The sequence below is a fragment of the Salmo trutta genome, chromosome 36, assembly GCF_901001165.1.
Source record: "Salmo trutta chromosome 36, fSalTru1.1, whole genome shotgun sequence".
In the NCBI taxonomy this organism is placed as follows: domain Eukaryota; kingdom Metazoa; phylum Chordata; class Actinopteri; order Salmoniformes; family Salmonidae; genus Salmo; species Salmo trutta.
The window spans coordinates 30,619,172-30,634,299 of record NC_042992.1 but is presented as its reverse complement, the minus strand read 5'-3'; the positions used below and the strand labels follow the sequence as shown (position 1 = coordinate 30,634,299).

At 41.3% G+C, this 15,128-nt stretch overlaps 1 protein-coding gene across 5 annotated transcripts in view; it reads right to left on the bottom strand.

The window, feature by feature from the left end:
- Positions 1 to 15,128, bottom strand: part of LOC115175842 (atrial natriuretic peptide receptor 1) — a 111,825-nt gene that overhangs the window by 74,819 nt on the left and 21,878 nt on the right. For all 5 annotated transcript variants that reach the window (XM_029735399.1, XM_029735398.1, XM_029735396.1 and 2 more), the window contains 2 exons: positions 5,030 to 5,217; positions 1,676 to 1,789 (listed from right to left, as the gene is read on the bottom strand). In XM_029735399.1, the coding sequence (XP_029591259.1) occupies positions 1,676 to 1,789; positions 5,030 to 5,217 (302 nt within the window). The remainder of the gene's footprint in view (positions 1 to 1,675; positions 1,790 to 5,029; positions 5,218 to 15,128) is intronic.

Here is a 15,128-nt window from a genome sequence, read left to right as displayed (position 1 = left end):
ACAGTTTGATAATTGCATACTGGTAATTAAGGTAATTCTATACTAGCAAATCCAGCCAGAGCCAGAAGGCAAAATGGCAGAATGTTAATTCTCTACACAAAAAGGGTTCCAAAAGGGTTCTTCAGCTGTCCACATAGGAGAACCCTTTTTGGTTCCAGGTAGAAGGGTTCTACCTGGAACCAAAAAAAGGTTCTTCAAACGGTTCAACCCCAAAAAAGTTTGGGCTTTTCTAAGGGTGTAGATTCAAAGCATAGACTCCAATCTTCACCTTTATATAAATAATTACAGCTGGTTTTAGAACCGGAAAGAGGGGGGGGGGAGAGAGAGAGAAGAGAGAGAGAAGAGAGAGAGAAAGAGAAAGAGAAAGAGAAAGAGAGAGAGAGAGAGAGAGAGAGAGAGAGAATCTAAATAAAGAGAACGAGTGGGAGAGGAGAAAAGAGAGGGTAGAGGAAATTGTGAAGGTGTTTTTTGATATATGAGCGGCCAGAGTCTTAACCACCCCATTTCAGTCACCAGAAGCTTAACTGGCATGCTCTGCCCTGAATAACTCATACAAGCAACATTTACCCAGTAACCCCTGTTGATGGAATGGGACAACCCAAGGATCTGTAGTGGGGACAATGAGGAATTACTGTAACAGTATATCGTACAATTTTCCATCCACTCCTCATAGGACAGAATTAAATCGTTGACAATGGTGCATCAAATGACAATATTCCATATCTACTGTTGCGATTCAAATACCATTTAAGGACTAGTGTTACACACATCGCAGAACATCCGTATTGGCGAAGAATAAACCTACCTATGTTTTTTTACCATGAGATCCATTAGGACTGAGGGGAAATCATGAACATTCTACAGCCTCTCGGATGTCCTCTCTTGTCCCAGCAGCCTTTGAAAGGTCATGCATTGTGAAGGCAGGTAGAGGCAGTACAGTTTGGGCCCACACCGGTAACAGTGAGCCAGTTACCCACCTTGTGAGCAAAAGATTTTAGGGATCCCCTTCATGACAGCAAAAACTAAAACAAAAAATGTTAAATTCATTTCCTGTAATTCTACACATTTTGCTATGGGGCTGAGGGGAAGATTTCGCTGCTTTTAATATGATAACTGATGATCAATGGGTCCCACCCCGGTTGGGGATTCGACCAGGCTTACTACAAGTTTAGATAGCTGACCGCTAGACTAACTTATCAACCTAAAGATCATTTGCTGACATGGGATAATTGAGTGACTGCTGATGCCCAACCAAATTTTGAAATTGCATATTTTATTGTATTATATTGTTATAACTCTCAACAGTAAGTTGAGGCCACGACTGAGTTTCAAAATATTTTTTGGTTAGATTTTTTTTTATTGGTCAGCGGGCCTACAAAAGGGGGGCCTGCGGGCCAGTTGCCCATCCCTGGTCTAATTAATACGTTTTGTCTATTTCATTCTGTCTGTGGGTCTGAAAGAGGTACAATGCTTTTCAAAGTTGGATTTTCTTGAGTGTTCATCCTGTGAATAAGAGAGACATCCTCGATTTTTTTGTCTCTACCACTCTCGCTCCAACAACATCTGTAGTTGTACTTTTACTGACTTATTTCTACCGGCTTTCTATTCTGACCTCTCCCTGCCTGTCAATCAACCAACAAACCAGTCAAGCAACCAATCAGCCACCCCCACTTACCAGCGAGTCTTCTACGGTGAAGTTGAACATGTTCAATGCATCCATCTTCAGGTTGGACACAAACTCCCGGTACTCTGGGTTCTGTGGCTCTTTGTAGGTCAGGATCTTCACACTCTGTCAAGAAAAATGAATGACAACCAGTCAGAAAAATGCAATAACATAACATATAGATCATGACATACACATTGCCATAGTCTCATGTTAGATATTGTACAAACACTCGTCAAAACTCGCGTCTCATTTTAATTAGGGGTTCACGGCAAAGCTGTGAAACCTATTGTTATTCTTAGAGGTTTTTTTTCCCTTGACATGGTCAAATAACTAGCATAGATTGATATTTTTGATTTTTTTTGGCACACAAACTAAAGGCCATGACTAACTTTGTCAAAAGGAATTGCACCAATTGGCCTATAGGTGGTGTTGTTATAAGCAGTCTCACTTAAACCCTCATATCCACCGCCCTGTATGACCTAGAGACTTGGAACTTTGCATGTAGCGGTCTTTCCTCATGCTGAACAAATTTGCCTCAAGAACACATAAGGTCCATCAGGACAGACTTTCCTCCATCTTGGAACTTTTGGAAAATCTTTGAAAAACACAAGTCCAAATAACACAACATTCAGTATGTATGACCATGGTAAATCTCTTAACTTAGTTTGAACTATGGGAATGGTTAAGAGATGGCTAAGTTATTGATAAATCAGGAAATTGGATTTTACATGTCCATTTAAATCCTTTGTAAATCCACTCCTTTGTAAATCAACTTAACACTTGGAACTTTTTAGGATCGTCAAAGACATTACCATGATGAACCATGTTTGGCATTGATATCTTTAAAAATAAGGAAACTATTAACAATTCACTTTTGATTATGTAAAAAAGTCAGATTCACTGCAAATTTGGTCTTTGAACTCATCACAATTGTCCCTAAAGAGATTGTGAAAATAACGTCGATGGCCACACTAATCTAGTAGATACATATTAGTACATATGCTAAGATATGCTACAAATACTTCAAAAACCACACTGAATTTGGTATTGCCATCTTGAAAAACAAGGAAACTATTAGCAACTAATTCTTTGCACATGTAATGCTAATTCTCAAAATAGTTTTCTCTTCATGAACCATAGTCAGATTCACTCCAGAGTTTGTATTTGTCTCATGATCGCACATAAAGGAAGATAGTTCCTACATCATGGAGTGCCTGCTTTGTTATCCAACTGATCTTGTGTCCTTTCTGACATCCTATGAACCTCGTTTATTGCTGCTCACAGATATATTTTAAATTGTAAAAATCCAAAGAAAAAGAAGAATGAACAAGGAGAAAAACAAACTAGAACATTTTTTGTATGACAACATGGGTCAAAATTCGACAAAGATCCAGCAAAAAAAAGGACTATATGCATTTCAGGTAAAACAACAACCCAATGTTTATTTTCCAGGACAAGTTAGCTAGCAACAGCAAGCTAGCTAAATGTCCATAAATGTCTCATGTGTGTTTCGACCTGTCCCCAAATTAATATAGTTGGCCCAACCCATCGGTTTTTGAGACTAGAATGTGTTTTCAATCTAGAAATCATTGGGAAGGAAGTCATTGAGGAAAATAAACTAATGTCCGTGGGTGTGGCGTGGCGTTTAGCCAGAGCAAGGAGTCTGGGTAGGCAAATTACCATCGTAAAACAATTCCATAAGTTAGTACATATCGCCATCTAGAGGCTTAGACTCTAGTCTAGGAGGTTAAGTGGTGTGCTAGTGTGGATATTGGACCAAACCCTCTGTTTCCCTACCCTACCTCCGACTCATCATCCTTTTCTCTTTTTTCCTGTATTTTTATATGTTCAAAGCATTCACTACGTCTTTGTGATATGCTGCCTTCTTTAAATTTTCCGATCTATTTTTATTCATTTTTCTCGCTCGCTCTTCTTATTGTATTGTAGACGGCAATCAATATATTACCCGCTGAACTTAATTAGTCATTTAACATGGCTGTATACATTTAGGCAATGCTCAGGACGTGAGACATATTCTATCAATGTAATAATTAGGAATGTATGACAAATGGGCTCTTTGCTACTTATGACACTTTTAAGACGAGGGGCCCGATCTCCCACGTGCTTGTGAGTAAAAACATGGCTGTAATTTAGGAATGTGGCGATAATGTTCAGAGCATGCATTCTGCAAAAATCTAACAATCCTACCAAACTTTATGCTGTACACTCTTAGTAAAAAGGGTTCCGAAAGGTTATTCGGCTGTCCCCATAGGAGAACCATTTTTGGTTCCAGTTAGAGCCCTTTTTGGTTCCAGCTAAAACCAAAAAGGGTTCTACCTAAAACCAAAAAGGGTTCTTCAAAGGGTTCTCCTATGGGGACAGCTGAAGAACCCTTTTAGGTTCCAGATAGCACTTTGTTTTGTAAGCGTGTACTACACAGTAAGTATGCTAACGAAGCTCTAGACTTTATTTGTGAAGGAGTGAAAAATATTTGATTTACAGTACAGACTACAGTACATGGCTATTCAGGGTGAGAAAACATACCGACAGCGCTGTACAAAGCTGGCCTTCCCCCTTGAGATGCACGTTTTTTTCCCAGTAGTGTGGTGCAGCTTGCATCTATTTAAACTGTTCGCCAGAGAGACAAACATAACTTCAATTCACTGTGCAAGTTTGTTTTGTCAAATGGTTATAGCTTGGGTTAATTGACCGTAATACCAAGTTATAACTGGCTGTAACATTGTAGATGTGGACTGGATTTGGGCCGTAATAATTTTGCTGTCTGGGTACTGTCATCAAGACAAGTCATCTGAATGCTTAACACACTATATTCCTCACTCAGTGTTACTCTATCTGACAGTGTAATGGGAGATATGCAGCTGGATATATACATATACAGCTGGATATGTTTGGTTACATTTTTGCCATAGTCCTTTGTTCCTCAGTCATTCCGTTTCCTCATTCCTTCGTCTCATCCATTTCTCTCTTGAAAAAGGTACATATCTCACAGAAAAATGATGCATGTTTAGGCAACCACTCTCCAATTTTTCACTGGGTTAGTGCTATTTCCTTGAACTGACGATAAAACGTCCTATTTCACAATATTCTCAAAATGTATCGTGTCTCTCATTACCTACCAATACAGCTGCATGACTGATGGCTTTTTTCTCTTATCTGCTGCTCAGTCATCACTCATTTAATGTAATGACAGTAATACATCGGATTAAAATGCTTTTCCCAGACCCAAAGATGCAGTCCCCACTAAATCCCATTAAATCCATCTCCTATACCCCCTACTCAATCTACCCCTCCCTTCGTTCCTACAGACCTCCCTCATCCATCCCTCCGTCATCCCCCTCTCACCCTGAAGGCCTTCTTGGCGGCGTGGTCGTCTGCGTCTCCTCTGTACCAGGGCCTAGCGGGCCGCTTCCTCAGGCTGTGGCCGAACAGGTCGATGAAGAAGAAAGCATAGTCCTCCGGGGGCAAGCCATCCCTCCAAAACTGTACCATCAGCATCCGGAAAGTGTCCCATGAGCAGCACATGTACACCACTGAAGAAGAAGAGACATAGAAGAGAGAACGTATCAAAGACATGTATATCTCTGGAATTTACCCATGTGCTACTGTTTGTGATTCACAGTGGAATTTACCAATGTTCTACTGCATGTTTTTGATTTAACCAACCTGGAAGACCAGGGACCAGGTGTGTTGAATTTAGGCAATCACTAAACTGATCAATTAGTTCAGTTGGTCAGATGTGGTGCCTATATTGGAACAAAATCCTGCAGTACCTGCAGCACACCAGGAAAATAGTTTTCTGCCCCTGTGGTACTGTTTGTGAGCAACTACAGAGGGTGGAAAGAAAACAATAAGGGGAATTGGTTACTACTGTTAATGGGCAATACAGGTGCACCACTGAAGAAAAAGGACAAAGATGAAAGAATGTAACAACCACTGTGCTATGTGCATTACTAAAGACAGACGAGAGAGAGAGAGAGAGAGAGAGAGAGAGAGAGAGAGAGATGAGAGAGAGAGAGGAGAGAGGAGATGAGAGGAGAGAGAGAGAGAGAGAGAGAGAGAGAGAGAAAATACTGTAGCATCTACTGTTTATGAATAGTAGACTTTAGGTACACTACTAAAGCGGAATGATAAATAAATTGCAGGCCACACTACTTGACTAGAGAGTTTTCAGCTATACTTTTCGTGGCTGTTTATTTACCACCACAGACAGATGCCGGCACTAAGACCGCAGTCAGTCAGCTGTATAAGGAAATAAGCAAACAGGAAACCACTCACCCAGAGGCGATGCTCCTAGTGGCCGGAGACTTTAATGCAGGGAAACTTAAATCAGTTCTACCAAATTTCTATCAACATGTTAAATGTGCAACCAGAGGGAAAAAAATTCTAGATCACCTGTACTCCACACACAGAGACGCGTACAAAGCTCTCCCTCGCCCTCCATTTGGTAAATCCGACCACAACTCTGTCCTCCTGATTCCTGCTTACAAGCAAAAATTAAAGCAGGAAGCACCAGTGACTCGGTCTATAAAAAAAGTGGTCAGATGAAGCAGATGCTAAACTACAGGACTGTTTTGCTATCACAGACTGGAACATGTTCCGGGATTCTTCCGATGGCATTGAGGAGTACACCGCATCAGTCACTGGCTTTATCAATAAGTGCATCGAGGACGTCGTCCCCACAGTGACTGTACGTACATACCCCAACCAGAAGCCATGGATTACAGGCAACATTCGCACTGAGCTAAAGGGTAGGGCTGCCGCTTTCAAGGTGCGGGACCCTAACCTGGAAGCTTACAAGAAATCCTGCTATGCCCTGCGATGAACCATCAAACAGACAAAGCGTCAATACAGGGCTAAGATTGAGTCAAACTACACTGGATCCGATGCTCGTCTTATGAGGCAGGGCTTGCAAACTATTACAGACTACAAAGGGAAGCACAGCCGCATGTTGCCCCGTGACACGAGCCTACCAGATGAGCTAAATCACTTCTATGCTCGCTTCGAGGCAAGCAACACTGAGGCATGCATGAGAGAATCAGCTGTTCCAGGCGACTGTTAGATCACGCTCTCCGTAGCCAACGTGAGTAAGACCTTTAAACAGGTCAACTTACACAAGGCTGCGGGACAAGACGGATTACCAGGACGTGTGCTCCGGGCATGTGCTGACCAACTGGCAGGTGTCTTCACTGACATTTTCAACATGTCCCTGATTAAGTCTGTAATACCAACATGTTTCAAGCAGACCAGCATAGTCCCTGTGCCCAAGAACACGAAGGCAACCTGCCTAAATGACTATCGACCCGTAGCACTCACGTCTGTAGCCAGGAAGTGCTTTGAAAGGTTGGTAATGGCTCACATCAACACCATTATCCCAGAAACCCTAGACCCACTCCAATTTGCATACCGCCCAGACAGATCCACAGATGATGCAATCTCTATTGCACTTCACACTGCCTTTTCCCATCTGGACAAAAGGAACACCTACGTGAGAATGCTTTTCATTGACTACAGCTCAGCGTTCAACACCATAGTACCCTCAAAGCTCATCACTAAGCTAAGGATCCTGGGACTAAACACCTCCCTCTGCAACTGGATCCTGGACTTCCTGACGGGCCGCCCCCAGGTGGTGAGGGTAGGTAGCAACACATCTGCCATGCTGATCCTCAACACTGGAGCTCCCCAGGGGTGCGTGCTCAGTCCCCTGCATGGCCAGGCACAACTCCAACACCATCATTAAGTTTTCAGACGACACAACAGTGGTAGGCCTGATCACCGACAACGACGACACAGCCTATAGGGAGGAAGTCAGAGACCTGGCCGGGTGGTGCCAGAATAACAACTATCCCTCAATTTAACCAAGACTAAGGAGATTATTGTGGACTACAGGAAAAGGATGACCGAGCACGCCCCCATTCTCATCGAAGGGGCTGCAGTGGAGCAGGTTGAGAGCTTCAAGTTCCTTGGTGTCCACATCAACAACAAACTAGAATGGTTCTACAGCTCAAAAGGTTCTACAGCTGCAACATCGAGAGCATCCTGACTGGTTGCATCACTGCCTGGTACGGCAACTGCTCGGCCTCTGACCGCAAGGCACTACAGAGGGTAGTGCGTACGGCCCAGTACATCACTGGGGCTAAGCTGCCTGCCATCCAGGACCTCTACACCAGGCGGTGTCATAGGAAGGCCCTAAAAATTGTCAAACACCCCAACCACCCAAGTCATAGACTGTTCTCTCTACTACCGCATGGCAAACAGTACCGGAGTGCCAAGTCTAGGACAAAAAGGCTTCTCAACAGTTTTTACCCCCAAGCCATAAGACTCCTGAACAGGTAATCAAATGGCTACCTGGACTATTTGCATTGTGTACCCCCCCAAACCCTCTTTTTACGCTACTGCTACTCTCTGTTCATCATATATGCATAGTCACTTTAACCATATCTACATGTACATACTACCTCAATCAGCCTGACTAACCGGTGTCTGTATGTAGCCTCGCTACTGTATATAGCCTGTCTTTTTACTGTTGTTTTTTTTCTTTACCTACCTATTGTTCACCTAATACCTTTTTTGCACTATTGGTTAGAGCCTGTAAGTAAGCATTTCACTGTAAGGTCTACACCTGTTGTATTCAGCGCACGTGACAAATAAACTTTGATTTGATTTGACTTCAAGGAGGACAGACTAAAGATCAAATATTTGGTGAAATTGTATATAATTTAATGGAAAATGCTGGACTTGCCAGCTGAGTTGGGAAAATGTGATGCACCATCAACAGTTGCCATGCAGTTTCTTAATAATACCAGCAGAATTTGCAATTGGTGTCTGTGGTTTAAAGTTACTAAGGCATTGGTAGTCAAAACATGTCAGTAAGAAGACTGACCCTAGGGCTTGGCGATATGGTCAAAATATCATATCATGGTATTTTTCACATTTTTGATGGTATGATGGTATTTTATGTTTTTGATTAATAAAAGTTCTAAATTTGCTATTTGAGTAGTGCATTACCCTAGGGTGGCAACACATATATTCTAAATTATTTCAATGTGTCTTTCTCCATTCTGATTGTTTTATACTGTTCAATTCAACTTAAAATAATTTCCTGCATTTCCCTCAATTTCTGCATTTCCTGCACTCATTTGAGATCATTTCCACACTGCCACGATATGGGCAAAAATACTAGGCCTTATTTTTAACCAAATGTTGAAATTGCGACACTTGGGTGAACTTTTGGAATCATGGACATAGAACGTTTATTATAATTCTATAGTTAGAATATAAATAATAGTGGGCACTTTGAATACAGTGTTGTTTGACATGACACTGAATGAAAATGCCATGGACGAGTTATTATGACAGGGTAGGAACCAAGTTGATGTTCAGTGTTTCCTAGGGGACCCTATAATCTTTGGCTACATTAAATCTTTATTCATATAGCCAACATATTCATGCTTCGCCTATTCCTCTTTGATTTAGAAGATACAGTTGCACAAACAACATGCTAATTTAAGCCTCCACTAGTACTAGCCAGATACCTAGCGATTAGCATTAGTGGCTAACACGATTTAGCTTAACTTGCTAAGAAAATACAAACTAGCTGTTTGCAGATGTAAGAAACACAAACTAATATTGTAATTATAGAATGCTTGTGGATTTATATTAAGATCAAAGTGGAAACAACATCGTTGTCATCTACATTGTTGCATGTGCTGCATTGACCATGCAGACTGAAAGAATGTGTCTCTGGTCAAGCAACAGCAAATGCTCTCCTTGAGTGACGGGGTGGGACTAGGTCTGGGTGGAAAGCGGCATGGAGAGAGAGAGCGGAGAGGGATGACTCAAGTAGTGGAGTAAACCATAAAAATGGACGTTACATATGCCGTATCACATTTAACAAACATAACATTAAAATACTGTTCTAGAAGGTGAAGTAAAAACCCAAACCGGTCCGTGAATAAATACGGTAAATAGTAACATACGGTATTCCGCCCAGCCCTAACTGACCCTAACAATTATGACTGTTTTAATACAATACAGAGAAATAGAGTCATTGTTATGTAGTTCTGTACAGTAGCTGTGCGTGGGCAAAATCACTTGGGAAACCAAGCCAGGAAAAAAAAGCCATATTACATCCAACCTTCAGACCCCATCCCTTTTTCAAAATTTCGTTACGTTACAGCCTTATTCTAAAATTGATTAAATTAACACATTTCCTCATCAATCTATACATAATACCACATAATGACAAAGTGAAAACAGGTTTTTGGACATTTTTGATAATTAATCAAAATCAAAATCAAAAAAGACCTTATTTCCATAACTATTCAGACCCTTTGCTATGAGACTCGAAATTGAGCTCAGGTACATCCTGTTTCCATTGATCATCCTTTAGATGTTTCTACAACTTGGAGTCCACCTGTGGTAAGTTCAATTGATTGGACATGATTTGGAAAGGCACACACCTGTATATATAAGGTCCCACAGTTGACAGTGCATGTCAGAGCAAAAACCAAGCTATGAGGTCGAAAGAATTGTCCATAGAGTTCTGAGCCAGGATTGTGTCGAGGCACAGATCTGAGGAAGGATACTAAAACATTTCTGCAGCATTGAAGGTCCTCAAGAACACAGTGGCCTCCATCATTCTTAAATGGAAGAAGTTTGGAACAACCAAAACTCTTCTTAGAGCTGGCCGCCCAGCCAAACTGGGCAATCGGGGGAGAAGGGCCTTGGTCAGAGAGGTGACAAACAACCTGATAGTCACGCTGACAGAGCTCCAGAGTTCCTCTGTGGAGATGGGAGAACCTTCCAGAAGGACAGCCATCTCTGCAGCACTTCACCAATTAGGCCTTTATGGTAGAGTGGCCAGACGGAAGCCACTCTTCAGTAAAAGACACATGACAGCCCACTTGGAGTTTGCCAAAAGGCACCTAAAGGACTGTCAGACCATGAAAAACAAGATTCTCTGGTCTGATGAAACCAAGATTGAACTCTTCGGCCTGAATGCCAAGGGTCATGTCTGGAAGAAACCTGGCACCATCTCTACGGTGAAGCATGGGGGTACCAGCATCATGCTGTGGGGATGTTTTTCAGTGGCAGGGACTGGGAGACTAGTCAGTATCGAGGGAAAGATAAACAGAGCAAAGTACAGAGAGATCATTGATGAAAACCTGCTCCATTGTGCTCAGGACCTCTGACTAGGGCAAAGGTTCACATTCTAACAGGACAACAACCCTAAGCACACAGCCAAGACAATGCAGGAGTGGCTTCGGGACAAGTCTCTAAATGTCCTTGAGTGGCCCAGCCAGAGCCCAGACTTGAACCCGATCGAACATCTCTGGAGAGACCTGAAAATAGCTGTGCAGCAACGTTCCCCATCCAACCTGACAGAGCTTGAGAGGATCTGCAGAGAAGAATGACCGAAATTCCCCAAATACAGGTGTGCCAAGCTTACAGCGTCATTCCCAAGAAGACTTGAGGCTGAAATCGCTGCCAAAGGTGCTTCAACAAAGTACTGAGTAAAAATGTCTGAATACTTTAATTATGACATTTCACATTCTTAAAATAAAGTGGTGATCCTAACTGACTTAAGACAGGGAATTTTTACTAGGACTAAATGTCAGGAATTGTGAAAAACTGCATTTAAATGTATTTGGCTGTATTTGGTGTATGTAAACTTCCGACTTCAACTGCACATAAGCAGCACATGAGTTTCAATTTTGGGGAAGATAATTTTCACCATACAAATGTACCTTAATAATAAAATAATTTATATGCATGATCGCATTTGTGGTCACTTTTGATAATGTGCGAAAAATAATTGTTTTCCCGCAAATGGAACATTTGCGCTTATAAGCCAGTGGCATGTGCGCATTGCTGTGCTTATAATGTGAAGAAATCGCCTAACAGTTTATCAACATTTTAAGCTAATGTTCTGATCTGTTGTGCCAACCTCATTGCGTAAAAAAGATTTTTGATACTAGTGGTTGTATTCATTTGGGATCTATCACATCCCACAACTGTCCCAGACTAAGTTTGGAATAATTATTTTTCACACAGAATAGGCCAACTTTTGTACTATGGGGGATAGTAGATTGACATAGGCTAGTGCTTCGCTGTTCATTAGGCCTACTCATCTTGTTGACTGACGAAAAGTAAATGTGGACAGTTCTTCCAATATGGATAAGGACGTGCGCAGTTGAGTCCCTTATGTGTCTGTCTTCAAAGACCGAATCACCTGATGGAGAGTTGTGTGAGTGAGAGGTGCTTCGGAGCAGGCAGCACTCAGGGAGAAGGCCTGTAAAAGGCATGGATTTTTTTGGGTGCATTATGGCCACACAAAGGGGATGCCTCTGGGAAATTTGAGGGATTATCAAGTGCTTCTCAAATTGTGAATGAGAGACTGATGAAGTGGGTACAGCCTGCGCAAATAACAAAGCAGAGCCCCTGCCTTTCAAGCAACTTTTTTCAAATCATCATTAGAGTCGCATAATGCAGCCTTACAATGTATTAAAAATCAAAACATATAGCCCAACGTTTGTAAAACAACTACAGTTACATTAATAAATGTAAATTAAGCATATAGGAGTACCTATTTTTTTGTAAACCGCTCAACACAGAATAGCCGCATGTGCACACTCTCTGAAGTCGTTTGGAGAAAATATCCTTTCTATTTTATTCAGCTTTGCTCGGTTGTATTCTTCATACTATAAAATAATATAAAATAATTCCACGGAATTCTAAGCAAATCTTGTCTGCTAAATGAACTACTGTAGCCCACAGCCATATGGCATAGCCAGGTCAGTACCTAACATAAGGACAACTCAGAGTTTGCTATTCTGTTCTTCTGAAATAGACATTTTCTTCCTATCCTATCATGTTTCTTTAGACATGTCTAAAATAAATAATGCATTTATTGTGAAGGTATAGGCTATATTACATGGATTTATTAGACCTTTTAAAAATGTAGACGTTCCAAAGGTCTGCATTAGTGGCTTGTAGGCTATGTGTGGATGGCAGGAGATGCTAAATGTGTTTATGTTAATTAATGGACAATTACCATGAGACAGATAGTTATTTGCTTGACAATCACCGGCTGACGAAAGTTCATGACCACTTAGGACAATTCACAGTTGAGCTCAATCAGTGTTGCTCAATGCCGATTGGCTATTATTATAACATTTTTATCAAGGGAGGCCAAATGCTCGCTGGCTTCCCTTGCATTCAATGCTATGGGCGAAAACAATGTCATATTCTTAATTACCAGACAGCCTCAGATACATGGGCAACACATCCTGAGAAAGAAGGGCGCTGTTTTGCTCGCTCGGATGCTTTCTCCAGTGAGATACATTAAGCCTCTTGCGAATTAAAGTAAAATTGTGAAACACAGAGAGACGGAAGATACATTATTACAATTATTTTTGGGGTACATTTTTTGGGGGAAGCCTGGCTTCCCTTGGCATCCATGAGTACACGCCACTGGTCCTGTAGTGTACATTGTGTCAGAGAGAAGATATAATATTTGACTACATCTTGACTGTACTTGACTCCATTACATCCCGCGTTGTGGTGATTTTCCATAGAAATAGTGTTCTTTATTGCTTATACTATAGGGTACAACTGAAAGGAATACTATACACAAGGTCAACTAGTAAAGACACACAACATGAAGTGCATTCTGCAACATACCAAGAACCACTCTAGGGGGAAGACATACAGTAGTCTACATAGACAGAGCGAATATGACGACAGGTTCTGTGTGAAGGTCTCAAACTGATTCACAGCAGATGTTCTGACGACAGTATGATGTGAACGGCCCATGTTGCTGTTAGCAATACAATATACTGCCAACTCACCTCACCCGCCCCCACACACACACACATAGGGGAGAACCGGGATGAAAGTGACACTTTAATTTTTTTTCCAAATTACCCAGAGATCGATAGATCTAGAGACACCATATTTTATGACAAACAACTTATATATGTCCTCTACCATTAGCAACTGTAATTTCATTTCTAGGGTAAATGATTTGAAATTAAATAGACCAAGAACAGAACTACCGCAACCAATGATCGCTTACATTTTTTTCTGCTTTAAGTTAGTTTTAACAGTGGTCAAGTAGGCTACTGTGGTCAAGTAGGACCTACCAGAGTGGCCGATCATCAAAAACAATGGAGAAAACATCCCATAACATTTTAATATGGAAATAGCTGTTCTATCATTCAGCCTACAGTAGCAGCCAATGTGTGGTGTTCAGTGTAGGCCTACATTCCATGAGACTTATGAAAAAACATGCAGGGCTTGACATTAACCTGTTTATCCATTTGTCCTTCAGACAAGGAGATGACTGAAAATGTTTTTGTGTTGTTTGATGCAAGAAACCCCTTTACAAAATAAAATGCATTATTATTCCCATACCATTATTACAGAGAATCAGACAAATTATGCTACCCTCTGCCTATGGCTACTTAGCTTATTTAAGCCTGTCTAAAATACAACACTGCCCCTTAAAACTTCTTTGGGATCTGGGGGCAGTATTGAGCAGCTTGGATGAATAAGGTGCCCAGAGTAAACTGCCTGCTACTCAGGCCCAAAAGCTAGAATATGCATATAATTACATATTTGGATAGAAAACACTCTGAAGTTTCTAAAACTGTTTGAATGATGTCTGTGAGTATAACAGAACTCATATTGCAGGCAAAAACCTGTGAAAAAATCCAACCAGGAAGTGGGAAATCTGAGGTTTGTAGTTTTTCAAGTGATTGCCTATCCAATATACAGGGTCTGTGGGGTCATATTGCACTTCCTAAGGCTTCCACTAGATGTCAACAGTCTTTAGAATGTTGTTTCAGGCTTCTACTGTGACGGGGGAGAGAATAAGAGCTGTTGGAATCAGGGGTCTGGCAGAATGCAATGAGCTAAGTCACGCACGCGGCCGTGAGCGTGAGCTGCGTTCCCTTTCATTTCTAAAGATAAAGGAATTGTCCGGTTGGAATATTACTGAAGATTTATGATAAAAACATCCTAAAGATTGATTCTGTACATCGTTTGACATGTTTCTACAAACTGTAATGCAACTTTTTAGAATTTTCATCTGGACTTAGTGCCTGCGCCTTGTGCATTTGGAATAGTGAACTGAACGCGCGAACAAAAAGGAGGTATTTGGACATAAATATGTACTTTATCGAAACAAAACGAAAATTTTTGTAGAACTGGGATTCCTGGGAGTGCATTCCGATGAAGATCATTTATAATGCTATTTCTGACTTTTGTTGACTCCACAACATGGCGGGTACCTGTATGGCTTGTTTTGGTGGCTGAGCGCTGTACTCAGATTATCGCATGGTGTGCTTTTGCCGTAAACCTTTCTTGAAGTCTGACACAGCGGTTGCATTAAGGAGAAGTGTATCTTTAATTCTATGTAAAACACTTGTATCTTATATCA